The following is a 25,922-nucleotide window of genomic DNA, read 5'->3' on the forward strand; positions in this document are numbered from 1 at the left end:
ATAATTTGTGGTTGTTGTATAAATGAGACCACCTTTAATTATTTCGCTTGATTATAACCAAGATATATTCATTGTGACAGTTGCCCAACAACAAAATATTGAGTGCACTATCTGTCAAAATCAGTGAAAAGTGCAACTCTGATTTTGTGTATGTTACTAGTTCGCTCCATTTTTCATTGTGTGTGTTATAGTTCTTAACTGTAATACACACACACAACCAAAACTCGTTGACAGATGGTGCACTTCGCGAGAACAAATTGTACTCAGTTGTTTACGGTAAACTACCTGGTTATTACAATACGTCATGATTATAACCATGAAGACCATGGTACAATTATCCCCGTTAACACTGCTCATTAACTCTGAGTTAAAGACTCTCGTCAGCTGATTTTATAAAGGGAAAACAGATGATCGAGCCATTAAATTCAGATTTAAAGTGTAGTGTACACGAGGTTTTAGGAGCATCCTGCATGAAGACGTGCTACTACCTTCTATAAATACACCTTGGTGTTATGACTTATTAATTCGTAAAATATATCAATTTGTTGTACAAATAATTCTTAAGTTTGTACGACCTCCTTTGAGAGCTCAATGTGTTGCGGCTGTCAATGAGTTTTGTTGTGTTTTTCTGATCACTTATTTCTTTTAACTCTTTGTTCTTTCCGTTGCCTTTATATTCGGTAAAAATTATAAGCAGTGGTTGCATTAGCATTACATTACATTTCGAGTTGGTGTTTAACCGTATATCTTACCGAAAAAATCTCATTTATTGTCGATGGTTTAACTAAACCGAAAGATATACTTATTTCTAATGTCTAGCTTGACATAAATTAACAAGAAAAACGTGAACGCGATAAAAAAATAATTGAAAATTGCATTGCCTGTGAATAGGTGTCATCCTTGTCTCTCCCATACAAACACACAAATTGAAATCCAACTGTAAACAGCTTCAGCAGCCTTCATTTGTCATTTTGACAATTGTGAATGACCACAATTTGAAATTCATGCCGCTGGCTGAGCATAAATAATACTTTTGTTTTTAAATACAACCAATGGAACTAAATTACATTGTTAACAATTATCTTGGAGAAAAATTAAATTGTTTTGTTGCATAAAAGAATCGTTATCCACAATTGCACCGTATATTCAAGTTTTTTTTTGCTATTTTTAATTGGAAATTATTGCTTGGCCGTTTGTTAGAATTAATCAAAGTAAGTGCATTTTATTATTTTATTAATTTGCTATCAATGTTTATATTATTGTAGTTTAAAATTTACTATGTTGCTTCCAATAGAAGTTGGGAGTGTATTAGAATTTACATATGTGCTTAGGCAAATTTTGTTGTAATCATTTACATGGCGTAAACGTTCACAAATCTTACAAAAGCTGGTAGATACTTTTTCTTACCCTTGCTGAATATAAACTTAGACTTTCGACTCAATATCCAGACACTTTAAGCCATGTAGCACGTGAGCCACCGGAAAGGTTTAGTATATATCTAAAAACATAATCGAGTGCTTTGTTTCATACCACATTGGCAACTATCAGCATCAAGTTATAAAACTTGCACAAAGTTGTTTCGGAAAAGAATGGTCATGGCTTGGGCTTTGTTGCATTATACACCATCCCGCTAAAACAACAGATTTTCCACATCTTACACATTTTTTTACAGTAAGTGGTTTATCTTATTTACCTCTCGATTAGACCCCTAAATATGCTTGCCCAATATTGTTGAGACCGGACCATATTTCGATATAACTGGCATATAGATCAATCTCCTGATATAAGGTTATGTGACCATAAAAGGATTATTTACACGGATTGTTATCAGGTTCACATTGGTATATCTGTTAAACTAGAAATGACAGCTAGATGATACTTGTTTTATTGACACCTTATATATTGGTAAAAAGACAGCAACAATTGCAGCAGTTTATTTAAGGTGCTATTTCACCTTATGTAATGTGTGCTTTATTCATTGTCATTTTCTGTATCCACAAGGCTTTCCTTACCTTACATACATGTTCGATCAAATAAGAGCTCACAGAGTGGGCCTGGGGGTCTCCTATGTCATTGCCTGGCTTTCTCGTCTAACAGATACTGCCACTTATGTGGGGACACAATGCCAGACATGAACCAACTTTGGGGCGTAGCATGTAAAACAATTAAGGATTTTGTAAGTAGTACGGAATTCTTAACTCAGATTTTCTTTTTCGTGATTACTTTTTTAGTATTTAGAGCGCACAACAAGCCGATTACTGGCTAAGGTGTATGTTTATAGTGGCATGGGGCGGATTAATATCTGCACCCTATTTTCATCCTAACCTAACCTAATCGAATGTATTGGAAAAGAATTTTGGAATAAATATTCAAAATTCATTTTTTTATATTAACTATGCTCTTCTTCTTAGTTGTGGTGGTATTGTCATTGGTGGTTGCCTGTGGGGAGGCCACCGCTTTTAGCTTCTCTTTCATGTGGTGCCGCTATGGGTCACATGGTTCGGACTCATCATAAAAAAGTGAGGCCCTTATCAGTGAGCTTAAACTTATATCGGACTGTACTCATTGATATGAGAGAAGTACCCCTGTAACTTAATGGAATGTGCATGGGAGATTTAGTATTTAGTTAGATTGCCTGAGAGCATTAATGATCTTGTGACTACTGTCATCTCATTGGATGCTTTCTAAAAGAACGATATTTCAAGACACGATGGCATATTCGAAGTCATCTGGCCTATAAACACTCACACCATGCATAAGACGTACTTTTCTATAATAAGTTAAAAAACTACTCAATTAAAAAAAACTTAAGAACTTAGAAAATGGAAAATTTTTTAACCAATTTAACACTTACTGAATCTAGATAAAACTAAATAACAAATAAAAAACAAATAACTAAAAATTATAAGCAGAAACTGATTAAAACAAATTCTACTCAAAAAAGATCAACGTAATAAACTAAAAAAAAAAAAATGACTAAAGCATAATAAAAAAGTGACAAAATAAGTAATAATTAAACCAAAATATACAAAAAAATCACAATAATACTCTTGGCTTTAAAAACAAATTATCAAGAATTATAAACAAAACGGATTGAAAAAAAAGATAACTAAAAAAGATCACTTAACAATAAAAAAAGAATTAAACAATATGGAAAAAATAAGTAATACTAAAATCAAAAAATAAATAAATTAACAATAATACACGCGATAAAAAAAAAACTATCCGTAAGAATATATAACATAGTTAAAGTTGTTGACAATTTGACACAAAAATTAGAAGCGCTGAAAATGTAGACGAGGACGATTTGATAAAGAACTTGTTGAGAAACTGACATTTCTATATCCGCAGGCAACGAGTCGTACAAACGTGCAACTCTTACAAAAAAAGTACTACTCGAAAAATGATCTACCCTCGGATGATCCAACTGATTTGTTCTGGTAGAATAACAAAAATTAAATTCATTAACAAGGAAAATAGGATACCGACATTTCAATAACAATATAAAATAGCCGGCAAAACTAATGCACGCGCCAAACGGTATACAGGCTTCTTAAAGAAAAGCTAACCTTAGACATCACGGAACTAACTTGTCGATCAAACCGAAGCCTGTCATCCAGCTGAACACCCATGCAATCAACGCTTTGCTTACTTTACTCTAATTGGCTATGACAGAATATTTGTTCCACTAGCCGAACGTAGAATAGCGTTCCAAGCGCCTCGATCTTCTGCGCTCATTCTAAAATCTCTGACACCAAGTTTCGAGGTGTCTCCCGCCACTTGATCTTTCCATCTGGCTTTTGGTCTTCCCGGTTTGCGTGTACCACCTTCAAAGACTTCAAAAGACTTCTTTGCTGGAGCTTCTTCATCCATTCTGACAAAATGACCTAGCCAACGCAGCCGTTGTATTTTGATGCGTGTTACTATGCCATCGTCGTCATACAGCTCATGGGTGATATGTCACCTATATTCTCCATTAATGCAAACTGGTCCATATATTTTACGAAGAATCTTTCTCTCAAATACTCCAAGCACTGCCTCATCTGCTTTCACAAATACCCATGCTTCAGAACCAAATAACAGCACGGGTAGTATCAGTGTCTTGTATAGTGTAATCTTCGTCTGTCGAGAGGTGGCCTTGTTTCCAAACTGCTTACTTAATCCAAAGTAGCATCTGTTTGCCAGTATTATTCTTCGCTTAATCTCAAAACTGGTGTCATTCGTTTCGGTTACGGCGGTGCCAAGGTAAATTAAGTTACTAACTGTTTCAAAGTTGTGGTTCCTAACTTCCTCCATTTTCTTGATCTGCTCGGTTGTGCAAGGATTTTTGGGAGTTGAAACCATCCATTTCGTCTTATCTCCATTTACTACCAAACCCATTTTCACTGACTCTCAATTCTTTCAAAGGCTGCAGTTACTACTTCCGGTGACCGACCTATGATATCGTTGTCGTCGCCATAGGCGAGTAGCATGTGTTCTCTTGTGATTAGTGTGCCATATCTATTCACATCTGCAACTCGTATAATCTTCTCCAGCAGGATATTAAAGAGATCACACGATAGGCTGTCTCCTTGTCTGAAACCTCGTTTGGTATTTAATGGTTCGGAGAGATTCTTTCAAATTCTTACTGAGAAACGCGTATCAGCAAGTGTCATCCTGCAGAGTCTTATTAATTTTACAGGGATACCAAACTCAGACATGGCTTGAAATACCTTTGAACGTAAAGGAGTATCGAAGGCGGCTTTGTAGTCAACAAAGAGATGGTAGGTTTTGATTTGTCCTTCTCGGGTCTTTTCCAGTGTGAATATCTGTTCTAGGGTGGATTTACCAGGTCTAAAGCCGCATTGAAAGGGCCCAATTATCTCTTGACTTTAGGTTTTAATCTTTCACACAGTACGACCGAGAGTACCTTGTATGCGAAGAGGAGACTTATTCCTCTGTAGTTGGCACATTCTGTCTTGTCTCCTTTATTGTGTACGGGACATAGTGTGCTGAGGTTCCAATCATCGCGAATGCGTTCTTCTAGTCAGATAGCGCAAATAAGCTGATGCATACGTCTTATCAGCGTGTCGCCTCCGTTCTTAAATAGTTCAGCGGTTAACCCGTCGGCTCCTGCTGCCTTGTTCTTTTGTCGGGTTACTGCTACTTGGACCTCATTTTGACTAGGTGGTAAACATTCTATACCATCATCAGGATTGGTTCTGCGGTATCCTCTTCGCCGCCAACATCGGACACTAGCAGTTGGGTAAAATGATCTTTCCATATCCTCAGCATGTTATCTGTGTCAGTTACCAGATTTCCTCCTTTGTCTCTGGAGGAGGATGTGCCTGCACCAAAGCCATCGGTTTGATGTTTAATTCTTTGGTAGAATATCCAGACATCATTCTGACTCCTGTACATCTCAATTCGCTCACACTCAGTTCTTTCCATTTACTTTTTCTTTCTGCGGAATAGACGTTTCTCCTCTCTCCTTTTCTCCCGATGCCTCTCCTTCATCTGGCGCGTTGTTACTGATTGCTGGGTTGCTCTATATGCCGCATTCTTGGCTTCAGTAGCATCTCGAAACTCTTGGTCGTACCATGGGTTTCTTGGAGGAGGCTTCCGGTACCCAAGTACGGATTTCGCGGCATTTTCATGGAGTGGACAATAGTTTGCCAAGAAGTTGGTTCAGTCGAGTGTTTGCAGCTTTTCAATGTCCAGCTTCCGTGCAGTGTCAGATCGTTCTTTCCTCGCTATGTTCAAACGGGCGGGAACCTTTGCTGCAACGAGGTAATGAACCGAATCTTTATTCGCTCCACGGATCGATCGTACATCTAACACGCTGGATGAATGCCTTCCATCTATTACAACGTGATCAATTTGGTTCCTCGTGTTTTGATCGGGTGACAGCCATGTGGCTTTGTGAATATTTTTATGTTGAAATCTGGTGCTACTAACTACCATGTTTTTTGCCGCGGCGAAATCCATCATCCTCAACCCATTACTGGACGTTAGCTCGTAGAAGCTAAACTTTCCGACGGTTAGACCAAAAATGTCTTCCTTCCCTATTAAAATCCCAGAACGATTTTAATATCATGGTCGGGGCAGCGGTCATATTCTCTCTCTAGGCGCTCGTAGAAAATATCCTTTGTCTGCTCGTCTTTGTCTTCCGTCGGGGCATGGGCACAAATAAGACAGACTGAAGGTTAAGCTATTTTTGGCTGATGGAAGTGAGGTTATACGAGGTGTGGACGAGTGTGTAGCGCTTCTGGAATCTACTAATGAAAGGGCATCGTAGTCTGTTTACACCATGTACCAAAAATGCAAATTTTCCGATGAACATTCCACTAACGAACTGGGGCAAACTTTTCACATACCACTGAGTGCTGTCAGATTCTATTTTTAAACTCAATGATAAGGGACCTCCTTTTTAAAGTCCAATTCGAATGGCGTGCCGCAGTGCGACACCCTTTTGGGGAGAAGTTTTAACTTGGCATATTACAAATGTCGCCAGCATTAGGTGGGGAAAACCACAACTGAAAATTTTTCTGATGTTGTCGTCAGGATTCGAACCCAGTCGTTCAGCGTCATAGGCGGACATGCCGACCTCTCCGATACGGTGGCCTCCAACACCATACTTTTGGCCTCCAACACCTACTTTTAAAGCTCAGCTGTTTTAGAAATGAATATGAATATGTTGCATGAATTCAAATATTATCTTTATAATGATTACATTATTTCTATTAAACCTTTTATTTGCTTAAAAATGACCCATTAAAATTAACAATTCAAATTGCGATTTTATGTGAGTCTATTCTTGATATTTTTAGACAGTCTATGGCTTAGCTAAAGTCTGCGGTTTCTTCACGTTCTGTTGAAGTTTCAGGATACACCTTCCATGGAAACAATCGTAAAGTTTCCAGAGGTGGTGGTGTTGGCATATATATTTCTTCATCACTTCGGCATAAACCGGTTTTTTGTAGTTCGAATTTGGAGAGTTGTGAATCTCTGTTTCTTCTAATTGCAACTTATTTAATATTTCACTCATTACGATGTAGAGCACGGTATAACGAGTCTGATTGAATTTATGCTCTTGAGTTGTAATTAAAATAGGTTTACAACTGGTCAGGTTCAGTGCCGTGCAATCTCTAGCCATGCATTAGCATTTGGAGTTTTAGACATCCATTTAAGTAAAGCGGAGACATTTGTGGAATACCATGATTACAAGCACATTGATATGTTTGGTATGCTTAGTTATTTAATGGATTTTGATTTCTCAGCTATTTTTAACGCACCGGAAGTCGATGATAAGTGTTTTCTCGTCTCTTCACTTTTTGAGGATATCATTTCATTAGTTCCTGTTGTCGGGAAAATGTGTTATCAGTTGGTGATGAGTGGATGAACGCCAGAAATATTGTTTTTACCAAATTACCTGGAGGCCTGGCCTACTTGAAGTACAAAGCGAATGGACCTAGATCTCGAATAGATCCTAAGGAGAGGCAGATTCACTATTTGGGACGGTTCAAGGGGATGCCCGCGGATGGTTTGTGGATAGTTCTTCGCGTATATGGCTGCATTGGGGGTCATGAAGTTAACTTCCTCTGTTTTTCCAACTGCTTGGAAAACCGCATGTGTAGTCATGTAGGCTATTTCTTAAACAATTTCTGTCAGTGGTCCGGATGATCTGACGCCCATTTCAATTATACTCATTATCGATGGTTTGTAAGAACATTATGAAGGATCAGATTCTTGCGCAATTTGCTTGTTTAGATAGAGTGTTGATTTCCATGACTTAACTAAAGCGTTTAGTTTTAAAATGTTGATGTCGTTTTTTGTAGCCACATTTTCATGTGGAGGTGGCGATCCTCGTCCTCCCGTAAGTGAGCAAGCTCGTTCCGGTCCAAAGGACCGATGGCCGTGGGAACAGAATGGCCATTGGTTATTTAAGAGCGCCAATAACTCGCCTTGTTATATCGAGCATCATAGGCACTCAGTGATTGTGCAAGAGCTGGTGCCGCCCGGCCTGTCACTGTGGCTCTCCGCTCGGTATCGCTAATTGTCCGCGATTGCCGTTGCAGCTTCTCCGTATGGGGCACTCTACTATCCGCAACCTGTCCGGAAACTTGCAGCTAAGCCTCTCATCACAGCAATGAACACCACACATATCGGACCTCAATGTTCCAGCCAATATTCCAGTCCTTGCATATTTGTGTGGAAGGTCTCAATTTATAGACATTAGTGGCAATGTATATTATATTTCATCTCCAGTGTTCCTCAAGGTTCAGTCTTGGGCCCTTTGCTTTTTCTTTTTTATGTAAATAATCTACCGTACTGTTAAGATTTATCTATTTGTTCAATTTTCATTATTGCGGATGATGTTGCTCCTTTTCAGCGATCATCGTGATTTACCAGATGATTTCCAGGCCGGAATAAACCGTTGTTTGCTTCATGCTTTTCAATGATTTCTTCGGGTGCAACGGGTGGCGGTCGTTCTCCAAGGACTACATTCACCCGGTAGCCAATTACCGCGTCTGCTACCGTGTCTGCATGAATGTTGTTCAGACCCGCTTGATCTAGAGGTTCTCTCTTGTAGCGCTGAACCTCACGCTCTAGATCGTGTAGATCTACTTTAAGGCTTCTGGACGGTGGATATCTATCCACAAGATGATGATTTGGATGGTTTCTGCGATAACAGCCCAAAAGGTATTGTTTAGATAGCATGTAGTTATGTCTTCGCACTGGTAGGATCTTTGTCTCCTGATGGAGGAGGTCCACATGAGAACTGAGGAGACAGCCCGCTTCTTATTCCACTGCGTTGTCGAGACCACACTGGCGCTGCATAACTTACCACAGACCGGCCAATTGCTTTGTACGTGGTTAACAAGGGTTCTTTGTCTGCACCCCAAGTGCTGCCAGCGAGTGATTTGAGGACCTTGTTTCTACTTTTGACTATTGCAGATTGCTGTGGCATGTGGGGAGAAAGTGTAAGAGCTGTCAAATGTGACGCCAAGTATTTTGGGACACTTGATGGTCGGAATCATTTCTCCATCGACCATCACAGTCAGCTCAGTGGCGGATATCTTCAGATTTCTTGCAGCGAAATATGAGCCAAGCTCGTTGAGGTAGGCGTTCAACCTATCGCAGATGTCATCAATGGGTGGGGGGCCTGATGCCATGATCGTACAATCTTCCGCATATGAAACGATCTCTATGCCGTCTGGAGGGGGTGGGATGGAGGATAGGTAGAGATTAAACAGAGCCGGAGATATCACCCCACCTTGGGGAACTCCCTGTTTCACTCTACGGTGTTTCGACTTCTTATCCCTAAATTCCACAAATACTGGCGACCACACAGATAATTCGCGACCCATCGTTTTAGGCCTGGCTGGAGGGACGTGTTGGCAATGTCCTCAAATAATTTGGCATGGCTGACCGTGTCGAATGCCTTCGATAGGTCCAGTGCCACGAGGACCGTCCTATCACATGGCCTGGGTTGATTGAAGCCACGGCAAATGTGTGTGGTTATGGCATGCAAAGCTGTTGTTGTGCTGTGCAGTTTCCGAAATCCATGTTGACGCTCGGCGAATGGAAATTCTCCTACGAGGCTCGGGAGGAGTAATGCCTCAAGCGTCTTCGCCACTAGTGAGAGAAGGGAGATCGGTCTGTACGACTCCCTTAAACTCGGGTCTTTTCCAGGCTTCAGTAGCGGGATCACTCTGCCCATTTTCCAGACATCGGGAACTATGAAAGTGTTCAATGACAGGTTGAGGACAGTGGTAAGGTACTCAACTCCAGGTGAATCCAGATTCTTCAGCATCAATGTAGAGATTCCGTCGGGGCCCAATGCCTTATATGATTTGGCGCCAGATGACATTTGTAACTTCACCCACGGTAAATTGTGATGGCTGTTCATCGGCTCGGAGACCACGAATATGGCGAATGGCTCTCCTCCTTGCCCTGTCTCTCTCGGGATGCACAATAAATTGACGGTTGAACAACCTGGCGCATCTCTTCGGATCAGTCACGGTTATCTCGCCAAAAGTGACTGAGGTCCTGTCGTCCCGTCTACCGGGGTTCAAGAGAGACTTAACTGTGGCCCACAGTTTGCCTGCACCGGTGCCTAAGTTACATTGCTCCAAGTGTTCCAGCCACAAATTCCGCTTATGTTCGTTGACTACCCTGTTTATTTCCAGATTCAGCTCGCTGATTCTGGGGTAAGCAGGGTCCATAGCACGAATCCCATCACGCTCGTCTGCGAGTACCACTGCTTGCGCCGGGAAATTGGGTCGCACTTGGGGTATTCGACCGGCTGGTATAAAGCGAGCGGCTGCTGCGTTGATGATGTCTCGGAATTTCCTCTCGGCCACAAGCACATCAGAGGGGGGTGGCAGTTCACTGAAGCGGCGATTGGTATACTCTCTGAAGCCAGTCCAATTGGCCTTCTTATAGTTGATGAACGTCCGGCGCTCAGAGGTTATGATGGTCGGTCGATGGTGAGAATTATGGGGAGGTGGTCTGACCCCAAAGAGATGACGGCTTGCCAGTAAACGTCACTCAGGAGATCAAGGGTTGCAATTGAGATGTCTGGCGAGCTGCTGCACCTCCTCGTAATCCTAGTGGGGGCATCCTCATTCACCGTGCAAAACGTGGAGCTATCTATCTGCTCTGCCAAAGCTATGCCACGCTGGTCGTTACCTAGGGGAGAATGCCATGACGTGTGATGCGCATTAAAATCCCCCAGAACCAGACGATTATGGCCAGATAGCAACCCACTTATGTCGGGGTTGTAAGCCTGGCCATTAATCGTGTTCGTCAATGAGCTGTAGTGCTTTGGAGTGTTACTTGATAGGAATCCAAAAATTTACGTAGAAAGTATTTTACCAATATTTATTTACAACCGGCTGCCATGGGATTGTGCTTTACTTGTACCTTCTATTAGATATGGTTTGGAGGCTGCATCAGGTATAATGATGGACAATATCCAGAAATTGAAATGTATTATGAATATTATTGTTTGGTTTGTATTCAATGTTCGCAAGCGTAAATTCGTTAAACGATTTCTGGTCGAGCTGGCAGAATATCGATGGCACTATCGATACTATCGGCAAAGTTCAATTTTTTTTTTGCAAAATTGAACAAAAATTAGCCATCCTACACTGAATCCTCAAAAATCCTTGAGTCGTGTGTAGCACATATCCCAGAACAATTTCGCCTTTTTACGACGTGCTCTTTGCCTGCGGACTTCTTCTCCAGTGTTGTGAATCTCCCCGGTCATCCAAGGTTTTTATGGGACCCCCCTATTGCAGCCGTAATCCTGTACATTGTCGTCAATATCTTCTATGATTGTTCAATCTAAATTATCTTGCCCGAACCTTCTTAGTAGTCTTACAAATTTTTTCCCATTGGTTTTCAACTTATTACGGAAGCTTATCGGAGTCTGCGCTGGCCGTGCTATTCTAAACCTAATATAGCGATGGTCTGAGAATGGAATGCGCCATGGAGACCCTCCAATCCTGAATCTCATCGATTAGATTTTCCGAACATATTATCACTTCTAAAACCTCCTCCCTAAACCTATTAAAAAGGTAGCGGTGTTACCAATATTAAGTGTTATAAGGTCGCTAGTATTCAAGAATTCTGCCAGGGCTTGGCCCTGCTTATTAATGCTGGTACTACCCCACAAAATGTGGTAAGAGTTCGCAAAGCACCCTATTAGAACTTCATTTCCTGTCTGTTTTGCTTTCCTCACCAACCGCTGCAGCTCCGACGTAGGTGCCGGTTCGGAGAGTCGAAAGGCAAATAGAGTGATGCCAGCTATGTTCCACCGTCTCCCTGTCTCATCTAATTTTGCATTCGACGTTGACAACTCCGGGGAAAATATATAATTCAACTTTGTTACGGGTCGTCTATGGCTCCTGAATTGAGGCAATATTAATTAATCTTGCCCTAGCTGATTTTCTCCAACAGAGCGTGTGCATCTGTCTTGCTCCGGTGGAGGTTTATCTGGATTACCACAATCATTGGTCCTCCTTGTTCTTTAGACTGCATTGAGTTTCGTGTCACTACACTGTCTGATGTTTTAATATTAGGATCTTTGCCTATCCTAGTCTTCCGAATCTTGAGAAACTCGGTAATGGTTGCATCGTCAGGACCCTGTTCGTTAAGCTGTATTGAGTCTCCGGTCCCTGCACTGCCTGATGTTTTAATATTAAGATCTTTTCCTATGCTAGTCTTCCAAATCTTGAGTAAATGGGCTTTTTGGGATTAGGTTATGGTCTCATCGTCGGCTCCATGTGCCGCCTAACATTGAGTTCTCTGTCACTGCACTGCTTGATGTTTCAGCATTAGGATTTTTATCCATTCTAGTCATCATAATCTCGAGAAAGTGGTTGATGGTTCCGTCGTCGGGTCCCTGTTCGTTAGGCTGTGTTGGGTCTCTCGCCCCTGCACTTGCTTATCCTAGTCTTCCCAATATTGAGAGAGTGATTGTCTCGTCGTCGGCCCCCTGTACGTTACGCGGTATTGAGTGCCCCGCCACTGCACCGCCTGATGGCTAAATGTGAGGATATTTGCCTATCCTTGTCCTCCCAATCTTGAAAAAGATGCCGTAGTATGCCATGCCTTTAGTCTTAGCCAAACTTGTCACGGAGACTTGAACAATGCCCACCACAAGAAGAGTTTCTTCCTCCTTCTCCTCGCTGTGGAAAACTTTCCATTTCTCCACAACCAAATCTTGGTTTTGCTTGTTTAAGACTTCCATCATGTGTTCCGTCCCTATTTCGCAGCCGGACAAAATGCTACGGGCTGATGCCACCTCTGGCACGGAATAGCTAGCCTGTGTGGTGCTCAGGCTAGAACATTGAGGTCAGATCTGTTTGGTGTTTATTGCTGTCACGAGAAGCTTAGCTGCGAGCTACCGGACGCGGATAGTGCAATGCTCCATACGGAGTGGCTGCAACGACAGTTGCGGACAATCAGCGGTATCGATCGGAGAGTCTCAGTGAGAGACCGGGCGGCACCGGCTCTCGCACAAATACAGAGTGCCTATGATGCTCGATATGACAACGCGAGTTATTGGCGCCTTTAAATAAGGAATGACCACTCTGTTCCCGTGGCTATCGGTATGTTGGACCAAAACGAGCTTGCTCACCTACAGGGGCGTGACGAGGATCGCCACCTCTACATGAAAATTTGGCTACAACAGCAACAACAACCGCAGCTGTTGGGTCTTTAGAGTCCATTTTGAGCCTATTCCCGAAAGGCTTTAAAATTTTTCGTAATAGGTACCTATTCCGAGATCCGGATATTTTTCTTCGTGCAGCGAAATGAAAACACGTGTGCACCACTCAACGATTACTTCATATTTTTAACGTTATGTCTGTGCTACTGCTTCTGGATATGTACACCTTTCTGTATAATAAACTTGCTGCATTTGCTGTTGATGGTTCAATACCTTAATTTTTGATATTTCTACTAATCAAATCTGACTGGAGATCCTATAGGAATTAGATTTGTAATCTGATAAGACATATAAATTTAGAATAGTTTTTATTTTACGCTTATTGATACTTTGGTCTATAAATGCAATATTGCTCATGAACATTCCACTAAGTAACAGGGGCAAACTTCTCACATATCAATAAGTACTGTCCGATTCAAGTTTTAAGCTCAAAAATAAAGGGCCACCTTTTTATGTCGTGTCCGAACAGCGTGCCGCAGTGTGACACCTCTTTGGGGAGAAGTTTTTACATGGCTGCCATACCAAATGGTACAGTACCTCACAAATGTCGCCAGAATTAAGAGGGGAAAACCACCGCTGATAATTTTTTTCTGATGTTTTCGCCAGGATTCGAAACCAGGCTTTCAACGTCATAGGCGGCCATGCTAACCTCTGCGCTACGGTGGCTATGATTCCATGAACATACCACTAGGGAACAGACTCAATGATAGGGGCCTTCTTTTTTATGCTGAGTCCGAACGGCGTGCTGCATAGCGACCACTTAGAGCAGTTTTAATAAAATGTTCATGGGCAAATTTGCTCATTTAGTTATTTATTTTTATTTAATTGCACACTTTAAAGATATCATACCTATGGCTGAATAGCAGTTTACGTTGAAAATGCTAGTACTACATTCTTTTTTGTGGAAAAATTTCTGAAAATCGTTCTTTCGGTGGTTTGACATTGTTATCACATTTGATTCTTTTTGGGTTTCTTTGGCCAAAATGTTGCCATTTACATATAAAAATTAATATGGCATTAAACAATTTATCAGCTGCTTACGTGCATGTGTACACACAAATGTGAGTGTTTGGATCATACTAAAATTCATGTATGTGTTGTAATTTCAACCAAATCCCAACCCTTCGTAATTAATAAATAATGAAACGCAAAACAATTTAAAAAGAGAAAGCATTCAGCATTTATTTATACCAATATTTAGATTTTGTAGTATATTCACTGTTATAAATAAGCGCAACTTTGCAAAAGCCTTTGTCAGCATCTTCCACTTGTATCCAAACATTGTTGTTGTAGTTGCAGACTAAAAGCACAACACATTGTTTCACAAACCTTTTTATTTCGAACAAATTGATTGTGTTGCTTGTTGTGAAAGAAATATAAATTTTCGAAAGGAGTATATTTATTGATATTTAAAAAATACTTTCTTACTTATGCGTCCACAAACACTTTATTTTTTCCCACCCAGAGTAAATACATGTGAGCAACATCACTAACACTAACAAACACTCAGTTACAATTAGAAGTTTGGCGATTATTAGAAAATGACTTGTTGCACGGCGACTGTGATTGTGCTCTCAATGGGCGTCCCGAAGTGTAAATTTTCCTAGATTGAAAAAACAAGTTTTGACGAAGCAAACACATTTCGGTAACTATTTCCGTTTGTTTATTTTATATGGAGTTTCAAGTACCGGCCTAAATACGCAAAAAAATCAAATTTTTTCCATACCATCTAAAATGAACCCAGGAGCACGAATATGAAGTCTGATTTTTGGGCTCAATCCTGGGTGGCCCCCAAACGGACCTTGCCGCCCATCAAGCGAAATGACGCCCAATATAGGCAATATGGTACTCAAAGAAAACTTTGCGTAGAATACGAATTTAAGCAGAAATATTTCTTTTGGAATATTCTTTGACTAAATTATATTTATCTTGCACTTTTAATTCTTTTCTTTGCCTTTTGACCGATTTGATTGATGTCGATGCCATTAAAAAATTACACAAGAATCCCGATGGCTCAAATTTAAAAGGTAACTAAACACGAAAAAACAGTATTCCTTTATTTTGTTTTATACGCATTTTTGCGTTAGGCTGACGGCAGAGTGCGGACGACAAGCAATGCCATGCTATAATAGTTCATGCTATAATGTGACAGAGTGCGTGCGGTAGAGGGCAAAGCGTGTTGTTTGTTTACATTAGCAGTTTAAGTTATAGAGTAGTGTTTATTTACTCAAGATGGATTCAGATGAAGAATTTTTCTTGTCGCAAAATGCTTTCAATGCATTTTTTAAAAGACAGAAAAGAGTCCATGAAATAAACAAAAGTCGAAGAAATAATTGGGAAAATACTTAGATAACTCAACGCTCATTATGTTAAGGCCTTACGCAAACATGTGTATAAATCGAACTAGAGAAAAACCCCGCGATTTTGCTTTATTGTTGTTGTTGCCTATTATTGAAATTGCTCTTCATTCAGTTTGTGTATATATTGGGTTGGGCAAAAAGTAATTGCGGATTTTTCATATAGTCGGCGTTGTATATATATATATATATAAATATATTTTTTTTTTTATATATTATTATAAAATTAATATAAATAGACAGAAAATCTACATAACTTATTTCCTTTAAATATATATATATACACATACACATGTTTGCGAAAGGCCTTAACTGAATGACCGCGTTGAGGAATGTTGCGTTATTTCGTCATTATTCAATCTGAATGGCAAAACTAAAAGAGGAAAAACGCAACATATGTATCTGTTCAATGATTATACGTTCTGGAACGTAAAAATTGCTTAAGATTTTAATAAAATCAAATTTATGAACTCCGAGAAACAATTTTTTTAAACAAAATGATTTATTTTGTTTGTTTTGTTGATATTTGACTATTTGAATATGTGTCAATTTTGCCAACATTTTAAGTATAAAACGTTAGGCGGGAAGAGTGTTTTATTTATCCATAAGCTAGCGAATCCGCTAGACTGCTAAATTAAACGAACTAATTGTGAGTCGCGGTATGGTGTCATCATTCAATCGGAATGACAAAATTAAAATCGGAAGAACGCAACATATTTATTCACACCGGTATTCAAAAAACTTCAAACAGTTTTATAGCAGGTTTATTTGACAGTTCTATAAAGAAAATTTGTCAAATAAGCCTACGTTATCGGAACTTAAAGTTTTGTGAATATAGGCATCAATTTTCTGTACCGCATTTCTGTAAATTACAACGAATCGTTTAGTTAAATCTGTCGACAAAACATTGATTGCACTAACGATTGTGCTATTCTCTAATTTCTCGTTAAACTTTTGCGAACTTTTTTTTTTTTTCATTCTTAGAACGAAAAGCACGCTACCGCCCATATTAATTGATTGTGCACACGTATCCGAAATGTGTTGAAAAAACGAGAAAAATACTCTAAATCCACTGTAAATAATGGTTTTTATTTCTCAACGTTAAAGAAAACACCAAAATAATTGCCCTCGTTTAGTTCGTGGTTTTCCATTCGTTAACGAAAACAGCTGATATAAATGATGGCGATTATAGTTAAAAGTTGTTACTGAAAACCAAATTTGTTAACTTTTCTGCTATCGCTTTTGAACTAAAACCATGTTTATACTTGGTGCAAATCTAGATTTGCGACGAGATTTCGGAAATTTCGTTTTTGTAACGAGGTTTTCCATACATTTTTTGTTTGAGGAGATTTGCAGCAATTCTTCTTCGAAATTCAAATGCAACACTGCGTTTGTACTGAATACCGGTTATTATCGGTTGTTGTTGTTGTAGCAGTGTGTTGTACACTGAGGCGGCAGCCCTTGCCGATGAAGGACTTCATCGGGTCAATCCGGTACTTACAACCGGATGCCATGGGTTATTATCGGTAGTTTTGGGCAGCACTTTTTCTCATCATCTGACAATTTCTTTTTAAAATTATAAAATTTTGTAGTCAAATTTAAAAACAATCGTTTCACCAAGTTATTGCTGACCACAATATATATGCTGAACGCAATTAAAGCGCAGATCACAATAACTACGCTGTCGATGTTTTTGACAGCGTAGTTATTGCGATCTGTTGACCTTGAATCGTAGTGTAAACGGATATGGAGATTATCTCGAATCAAGTGGATTTGGGCTCTAGTGTAAACTTTTTTCGTTAAAAAAGTTTACAGAATTCCACTACTGGAATGCAAAAAGTACTTAGGAGTTTAATAAAATCACATTACGTTGCCAACGTTTAAATACAAAGTATTTGGCGAGAAGATCGTTTTATTTATCACTCAGCTAACGACTGGTAATAATAAAACATCGACTGGTAATAATAAAACAAACCAAATGTTTATCTTATGGTTTGCACAAATTTGACGTGTGTGAGTCACAACCCATTGGTTTGTACAAATAACCTTTATGATTACAAATTAGTTTGAAAGTCGGTTGGCTTGCGACTTCAGAATACCAAACACGTCAAATTAAATTACGTATGGGGGGATTGGGGGACATAGGTACGTTATAGGCTTTGACAAATGACATTTGTTTCAAGTTGTGACAAATGACATTTGTTTCAAATTGTGACATTTTCCTACAAAAAATAATAAAAGAAATAAAGCAAGGGAGGTTATTGATTAGCTGTTTGAATTAAAAAAAATGCACGAAACGGATTGACAATAATAATTATGCGCTGGCAACACTTTCTTCCGTTTCAATACCAACATGTTCACACTACAAATCAGTGATGCTAACTTTGTATATACTTAACAAAAATATCCAGTAGTAAACAAAAAAATGATAAAATCAGCGACAAATTCCACCACCTTTGATAGCAAATGTCAACTATTTGATAATTGATGGCAAAGTTATGGTGTTTGTAAAAATATAACGTTTGGTGTGTGTAAGATTTTTGACGATTTTATTTGAGAAGAGCATTGCAAATTTTGGACCTTTATAGAACAGAGATGCATTTTGCGAGCGGCTATTACTTACATATTTATTTGTTTATGATTTTTTTTGATAATACTGTCAAAATATTGTATTTTGACACTGCCATTTAAAAATTGATGATAAATGCTTCACGGCTGAAAAAATTGGTAGTTTTATTGGAGACATTTGCAACCACTGCGTGAAATAAATATTTGTTGTACATCGTAAAAGCCAAACATAATTGATATCCTCTGGTTTATTTGTCCATCGACTAATTATTTATTTTGATTGTCCGCAACTGCCGTTGCACCTACTCCGCATGGAGCATTCCATTATGCGTAGCCTGGGGACGCGCCCGGTAGCTCACATCTGACCTTCTCGTGACAGCAATGAACACCACACAGATCAGACCTCAATGTTTCAGCCTGTGTTGTTCTCACAGCTATCCCAGGCCGGGATGAACATTGTAACAGCATATACCAACGACATTTGTTTTAGTACTGGACAGACAAGCCGTGAAGGACAAAAATAAAAGTCAAAAAAATTTGCAGTGCAAGACTGTTTTTTTGCCATGAGATGGTAACATCATTTGCCAAACCGTCAAAACAATACGAGGTAAATAATTGTAAAATTCATAAATAAAATTTATAAGACATGTGTGGGCATTGAGGTGAAATAAAATGTTGTTGTAGCAACATTTTAATGTGGAGGTGGCGATTCTCGTCAAGCTCCTGTAGGTGAGCAAGCTCGTTCCGGCCCAAAGGACCGAAATAAAATGTAGTAGGATTTGTGCACACAATTTTATAAATAAATAATTGGTTTTAATTTTATTTTGCCATTCACATGTTCTACAGAAGCCTGCACTTGTAATTATTCCAGAACTTCGTTGTTCTGGATAGATGTAATTTTCATACAAATTTCATCGCACTGCACTATATAGTACTAAAATAAAACACGGCTATAAACAGAAACAGTCCAATTAAAATAACGTCCTTCTTATGGCGAGTGTTGACATCACTTATGCGAACGGTACGAACAAGAACAATTGACAATTGTAAAAACAGGGCGAAAGTTAAACGGTGACGACGACGACGAGTCGACTTATTCAATGGTCAAAGAAAAAATACTTTTCGGGAAATCACTGTGAAAAATTATTAAATATTATGTACTTCTTGAATCTGACAAGAATTTGCAACACATCAAGTGAATAGATACAATTTACAAGTGTCAATAAAACTATTTTACTGCAAGAAATAAATATCGGTGTGAATTGTACGTCGTGTGTGTATGAGGAAAGAAAAAATATTTGTGAAAAAAGGTGGTGGTGAATTTGCAAATTAGAAAAAAGTTATTCCACAAAATCCCACAACAACAAGAAGTAATAGAAAAAAGGAGAGGCAATAAAACCGATGCAGATACATATGTTGTAGGCATAGATAGAAAAGAAATTCAAAAGAAAGAAGATTTAATTAAACATACAAAAAATTAATAACTTTTCGAGAAATCCGGAATCACCTCACAAATACAAAGTAAAATAAAAAAGAAACCCATCTGAAAAATTACAACAGTCATTGGGCAAGCGAAGAAAGGAAGAGGGATAATAGCAAAATTGTATTTCGGATTTGACATTTACACACAAACGAAAACGACGACGACAACGGCGAATAGCACAAAAGAAGAGGCGAAAAAAGAATACAGTGCACAAAACATCGAATAAAATGTCGAACGCAAGCAGAAAAATGGAAATCAAATAAAGTATTGGCCGAAAAAAATTGCAAACATTTCAATTTCGTCAAAGCTTTTCGCGGAATATAAAAGTCCGTGTTGAAAATCGGAACAATGTTTTTTGTTTTTTGTTGAATAATTGATTGTCACAAAGTAAAGTCTGTGCAATAGAGAGAACTTGCAAAAAAAAGACTTGAAAAGTTTTTCTTTGAGGGTACGTACGTACGACGATCGTACGTACACCCGTGTAGTTCGTCGTTCGCCAAGTAGCATCAAAATCAAACGAATCAACCAGCCAGCCAACAACCAACCAAGCGGCAGAAGCAGAAATATCAGCAGAAGCAGCAATTTAGTCGCCAGCTGGACGGACGGCCACTGGCACTTTTTCTTAACCATTTTTGCTATTTTGCCACACAGCACTCACAAGTACAAGTCAAGTTGCGGCGTGGTGGTGGAGAGAAGGTGCAGGGTGCAGCAGCAGCTGTAGCAGCAAAGGAAATAGATTTAAAATAAAGTGAAAAGCAAAGCTCCACCTAAAAGCTACGAAAATATCACAATCATTGTTATTAACAACAACACCAACCATCATTGCAAATATTTCTCCAATGAGCAACCTTTTGCATTAAGGGCATTACAGAGCGTTATAGCGAAAATCAAAAAGACAGAAAATTTGCATATATTCTTCCTTTCTTCGAGTAAATCTACCACCCAACACAACGACTCACAATGGATTATTTTATGGGTTTGTACATATTCCCCATATTGCCCGTTGTTTCCATATGCTCCTTTTCTGCTTGCTTTTCTTACGTGAAGAAATTCGAAATTCGTTTTTTCATTTTATTGCAAGGGGAAATTCGTATCATAATTATTGTGTAATATCGACTTGTTTCCTTTATGCAGTATCAAAAAAAACATGTGTTTATTTCGATTTATCTTTTTGTTTTTTTGCCTTTCTATTTTATTGGCTTTCTATTTCTGCGTTCATCAACCATTTTTTTATACGTATGTAGACTGAAAATCGAACATAATGTTTCTTTGCTTTTTTCATACCCATCCGCTGCAGTAGGGCCATCACCAAATGTGAATAATTGTTATCCTTCGGTGTATACTTTTTCCTTTCGTATAACATTAACAAGTGTGAAATGGAAATGGGTTTGCCTTTTCTTGAAGAAATGTTGAATATTATCTAATGGATGTAATAAGTAAGCATTAAAGGACGTCTGGGCAATAACGCAGAGATCATATCCATGCATGTTTCTTTGTCGTTAGTTTGACACAGAACCTTTATGATTTTATCATTTGCCTTAATTTTTCGCCTTTTTTCAAAGAGGTTTAATTTAGCCCCGCAGGGCTTAACTTTGACAGAGTGCAAATATTTAAGTTTTTAAAATACAATTATAGACATTAAAATATAATATAATACTACCATTAAAAATAATTAATTGACAATTAAATGATTGTAAAAATATAATTATTGGGTTGCCCAAAAAGTAATTGCGGATTTTTCATATAGTCGGCGTTGACAAATTTTTTCACAGCTTGTGACTCTGTAATTGCATTCTTTCTTCTGTCAGTTATCAGCTGTTACTTTTAGCTTGCTTTAGAAAAAAAATGTGAAAAAAGTATATTTGATTAAAGTTCATTCTAAGTCTGCATTTACTTTCTTTAAAAAATCCGCAATTACTTTTTGGGCAACCCAATATTTTAAAAATTAGTCTAAAAGCAAACTCTTCCGCTACAAACACTGCAAAAACCGCATATTTAGTGAGATATCATCACTGACAAAAAACAAACTTAATTGAGTTGCCCGTAGAAATGTTGAATAATTTAAAGGCGTGTTGGAGGTTAAAGCCTAGTACTGACTTCGAGTTTTCGCACGAACAGTTGTCAAAACGCACTGTAAAAAACTTTTGTGAAATGACTAGGAAATTGTTTCAAATAAGCAGTGCTAAGTTCTTTTTACAAAATGAATTCATCATGTTGCTAGCAACATTGTCAAATTTCGTAGATTTTAAATGTAAATATCTACTAAATGCAGCGGATAATGACAATCATCTGTTTACGAAAATTGTTAGTTTCAATTTTTTAAGAAACGTCTTTTTATTTTCTGTTAGGTTTGTGGGTAGAGATATCAGAAAGAGACTACACCCGACCAGAACTCTATGTGACTCTCTAATCCCTAGGAATTCAATAAAAATCTTTCCTCCAGTGCCCTCATTCAACTTGGACCAATCCGCGTATATAGAGGGACCAGAGAAGTTCGAGAAGTTGTCTCTGCGAGAAGACAAGCTCCAAGTCGCCATCTAAGAAAGATTAATCCGGCAATGCCAATGCCACGCCATCGGCCTACTGCAGAACGAACGAATGCCCGAAATCCGAAGAGCGCGATTTTCTGACTCTCTCAGTCAGAAGACTAGTCAACGCAACTCCCTCCACGTGCAAGTGCAAAGATCTCGGATCTCGTCGCCACCGATATCAGCACCGCCAAAATACCCTGTACTTTCTCCATCATCAACACTACAGTAAGAAAGTTAATTAATAATTTACCTACTGAAAACAGCCAAACGACAGCCTTGGAGTCTGTGGATCTAAAAAGATGGGTTAGAGGAACACCTGTACTGCCTCCTCTGCTTTGGAATATAGCCATTAACAATATATTATTGTCTCTGGAAGAAAAAGGTGTGAAAGTGGTCGCGTATGCTGATGACGTGACAATTGCGGTTAGGGGAAGTTTCCCTGCACTCATAGATATATACTTCAGGAAGTTCTACGCGCGACAGCGAAATTGGCTATAAAAAGTGGTGTAGGCGTAAATCCGTGCAAGACTGAAGTAGGTCTTTTCAGCAGGAGATACAAGTTACATACATTGGCATCTGTCTGGGAGTATGTTCCATTTGCTGAAAGCGCAAAATACCTGGTTGTTTGTATAGACAGGAAATTTATCTTCAAGTCCAACATTTTGGAAAAGGCAAGAAAGTTCAATTGGAAAACGTTGGGGGTTTAAACCGTGTGTCATGCACTGGGTATATACTGCAGTTGTCAGACCTATAATGTTATATGGTGTTGTGGTCGGGTTGACGGGTCTTCAATGTCTCTGGACATCGTGGCTAGACAAATTGCTGCAACCACTGCTGTGAGGCTAAGGGAGCTTTCCCTTTGCTCATGCGGCGCCTACGGACACTGTGTTATCCTTGACACAATGTCCGATTTCCCAGGCATTATGGATTGCACACTACCTGAGTCGCTTTTGATAAAAAATACTGTACCACTATTTCTGATAGAACCTATTGGAACTACAATATCCCTGGTAATAAAAGTTGCATAGACTTCTATACGGATGGTTCCAAACTAGACGACCTGGTGGGCTTGGGGTGTGCTCTGAAGAACTTGGACTGGTAATATCGAGACGATTACACGACCAGTGTGTATCAAGTGGAGATCTTTGAGATCACAGACGTGGTGGAATGGCTAAGGAGACACACATCTTACATGTTGGACTCAATCCTAACTCTGAAGGATTTAAGGCGGCTGCGTCTACCGGAACGCAATTGTAGAAATCTACCCTGGTTGCCGGAGAAGTAAGTTTATTCAGGTGCAATAGGTGGAGGCCGCTTTCTGAGAACTACATTCACCCGGTAGCTTTTACACCACATTTGCCTCCGCGTCTGCATTAATGCCAAACATAAAGCAGCTTTTATTCCTAATTCAATTTTTTTTTATTTCTTAAATACGAAGCGGACGCTTTGTGCTTAGAAATACCAATTTGTAGAAACATTTGTTTACCTTGCTTGACAGTCATATGATAACAGTGATGTCAACATACAACTGTTTTCTACCAAAACAACGTTTACACGCCAAATAAAAAATTTTAGTTACAGTTAAACAAATTAGTAACACTGTTGGAAACATTGTGAGATTTCATGAAATTTAATTGATGTTTATCAACATTTTTCGCACAATCAAAGGGGCAAGAAAGGCAGCTCTTGCCCTATACACTTGCAAGAGAGCAAAAGTTGGGGGTTTAGACCGCGTGTCATGCATTGGGTATATACTGCAGTTGTCAGACCTATAATGCTATATGGCGTTGTGGTTTGCTGGACGGCGCTTCAAAAGCCCACCTACTGCTCAATATTTAACCGGATCCAAAAATCGCTTGTTTGTGCATCACAGCTGCATTGAGGACGACACCATCTGATGCAATGAATTAAATACTACATCTAAAGCCTCTGGACATTGTGGCTAGACAAATTGCAGCGACCACTACCTTGAGGCTAAGGGAACTTTCTCTTTGGTCTTGTGGCGGCTATTGTGTTATCCTTGGCGCTGTTTTGGTTTAAGGATACTGTACCACTATTCCTGGTAGAAGCGATTGGAACTACGATATCCCTGGTAACTGAACATGACAGGTCACTGTCTAAACGGAAAATATGCTGACAGACTGAAGATTGCCAGCAACGACTTTTGCAGAAGCTATGAGGACATCAAAGAAGAAAAGACCTTCTATGTGTGTGTCCCGCACTAGAAGTCAAAAAGAGTTCCACTTTAGGTTCTCATTTCTTTGAGAACCTGTCTGATTTAGCGGATGTGAACATTCGAAAGTTATTAGGCTTTTTAAAGCGATCTGGATGGTTCAACGGTAGGAACTGGAAGGTATCATAATTCTTCTGTTCCTGTGGTATCACAATGGACGAAAACGTCTAAGTGAGTCTGATGGCAGACTGCCACTTAAACCTAAGCCAACCTAATCATCCTGAGGAGAGTATCGACGGCGTGAAATAATGAATACAACACACATAGTTTTACTGATGTTAATTTTTAAGTTATTGGTCCGAGCGATTCACAAACTCGTTTAATATCTTCATTGGCTTGTTCATAATTTTGTGCTCAGACAAGGGAATTTATGAATCTTGCGGATATTTCGCCAGGTGCTTGTTTGTCAATCTTTTTTCCCTTGTTCCGATTGTCGAAGGCGTAGTCGAATTTCGACACTTACAATACGGTATTATGGTTGTCGAAGACAATCTATGAGGTTTTTGGTATTACGTATGTCAAATCCGACATATCCGCTGGCCTCATTTCTTTGAAATTAACGAAGAAGCTGCATTTTTTCCCATTTTACAAAATTAAATAAATAAAAATTCTGTACACAGAAAGCAGTTATAATTTTCAGCAGACTTGTGTTAAAAATGGGTCTGTCTTTATGGTAACTATATCCAACTATGATCCAATGTAAAAATGTTTATTTTATGACTGAACACCGGTTGGTCGCTCCACCATATCAATGTATATTTCTAGCATATTGAGCCCAACTTTGAACATAGACTGTCTATGGGTAAAAAATAACATAAACTAACTTTCTGCTCGATAGCTTCATATTTAAAGATTGTTGAGTGATTACAACTGACAGACATACGGACAACGCCAAATCGGCTTTGATATTTAAGACGATCAAGAATATTACTACCTTACAAAAAAATTACCATAAAATGGATTCCTTCATCGGCAGGGCTACCGCCTCACTGTACAACACACCAGCTGGTTTTACGTGCCGCATTAACCCGATGGAGTCCTTCATAGACAAAGCGCCTCAGTGCATAACATATATCGGCAGCAACAACAGAAAATCTATAGGGCACCCCTTCAATGAAAATTTCAATTATGTTTCTAATTGGATCAATTAAAAAATTAATTGAAATTGTTAAAAATTTCAATAATTTTCTTAATTGAATATGAAAATTTTATCAATTACGTTTTCAATACCGGTGACTGATGTTATCATTTCCGTGATTGAAGCAATTAAAAATATTAATTGGATCAATTAGTTTCGTGTTGAAACTGATTTTTATTCTTTTCTGTGCATATAGTGTCAACCGTGTGAGTATATTTTGGTTGTTTTCTAATTTAAGTCGTTTCCAGCGTCTTCTTGGTAACTGCCTTTATGAAGAATGCCTAAGTCACAGCTAATTTAGTCATATTTGGCTCTGTTGATGATGAATTATTTCCAATTTTGGTTTATTTCTTCGTCGTTGATGTGTGTGATTATTTTAGAATACTTGATCGG

At 38.9% G+C, this 25,922-nt stretch overlaps 1 protein-coding gene and 3 long non-coding RNA genes across 5 annotated transcripts in view; 1 reads left to right on the top strand and 3 right to left on the bottom strand.

Moving 5' to 3' along the window:
- Positions 1-675: 675 nt before the first annotated feature.
- LOC106095922 (la-related protein Larp4B) overlaps positions 676-25,922 on the top strand; it is a 106,626-nt gene continuing 81,379 nt past the window's right edge. Inside the window, exon 1 of one of the 2 annotated variants that reach the window (XM_013263370.2) lies at positions 676-1,211. Coding sequence is in view for 1 of the 2 variants with exons in the window: in XM_013263367.2 (XP_013118821.2) it covers positions 20,588-20,603 (16 nt within the window). In the remaining variant the exon portion in view is untranslated. Of the gene's footprint in view, positions 1,212-19,188; positions 20,604-25,922 lie in introns of those variants that run through there. The other variant, XM_013263367.2, reaches the window with a different exon arrangement.
- On the bottom strand, positions 1,219-14,196 carry LOC106095926 (uncharacterized). Its single transcript, XR_001222827.2, has 3 exons — positions 14,069-14,196; positions 1,694-1,855; positions 1,219-1,630 (listed from the first exon to the last, which is right to left on the bottom strand). It is a non-coding gene; the product is annotated as an uncharacterized LOC106095926 (long non-coding RNA).
- On the bottom strand, positions 6,686-10,265 carry LOC106095927 (uncharacterized). Its single transcript, XR_001222828.2, has 2 exons — positions 7,412-10,265; positions 6,686-7,337 (listed from the first exon to the last, which is right to left on the bottom strand). It is a non-coding gene; the product is annotated as an uncharacterized LOC106095927 (long non-coding RNA).
- Positions 14,376-14,898, bottom strand: LOC106095925 (uncharacterized). Its single transcript, XR_001222826.2, has 2 exons — positions 14,648-14,898; positions 14,376-14,578 (listed from the first exon to the last, which is right to left on the bottom strand). It is a non-coding gene; the product is annotated as an uncharacterized LOC106095925 (long non-coding RNA).

The sequence above is a fragment of the Stomoxys calcitrans genome, chromosome 1 (genome assembly GCF_963082655.1).
Source record: "Stomoxys calcitrans chromosome 1, idStoCalc2.1, whole genome shotgun sequence".
NCBI classification, from domain to species: domain Eukaryota; kingdom Metazoa; phylum Arthropoda; class Insecta; order Diptera; family Muscidae; genus Stomoxys; species Stomoxys calcitrans.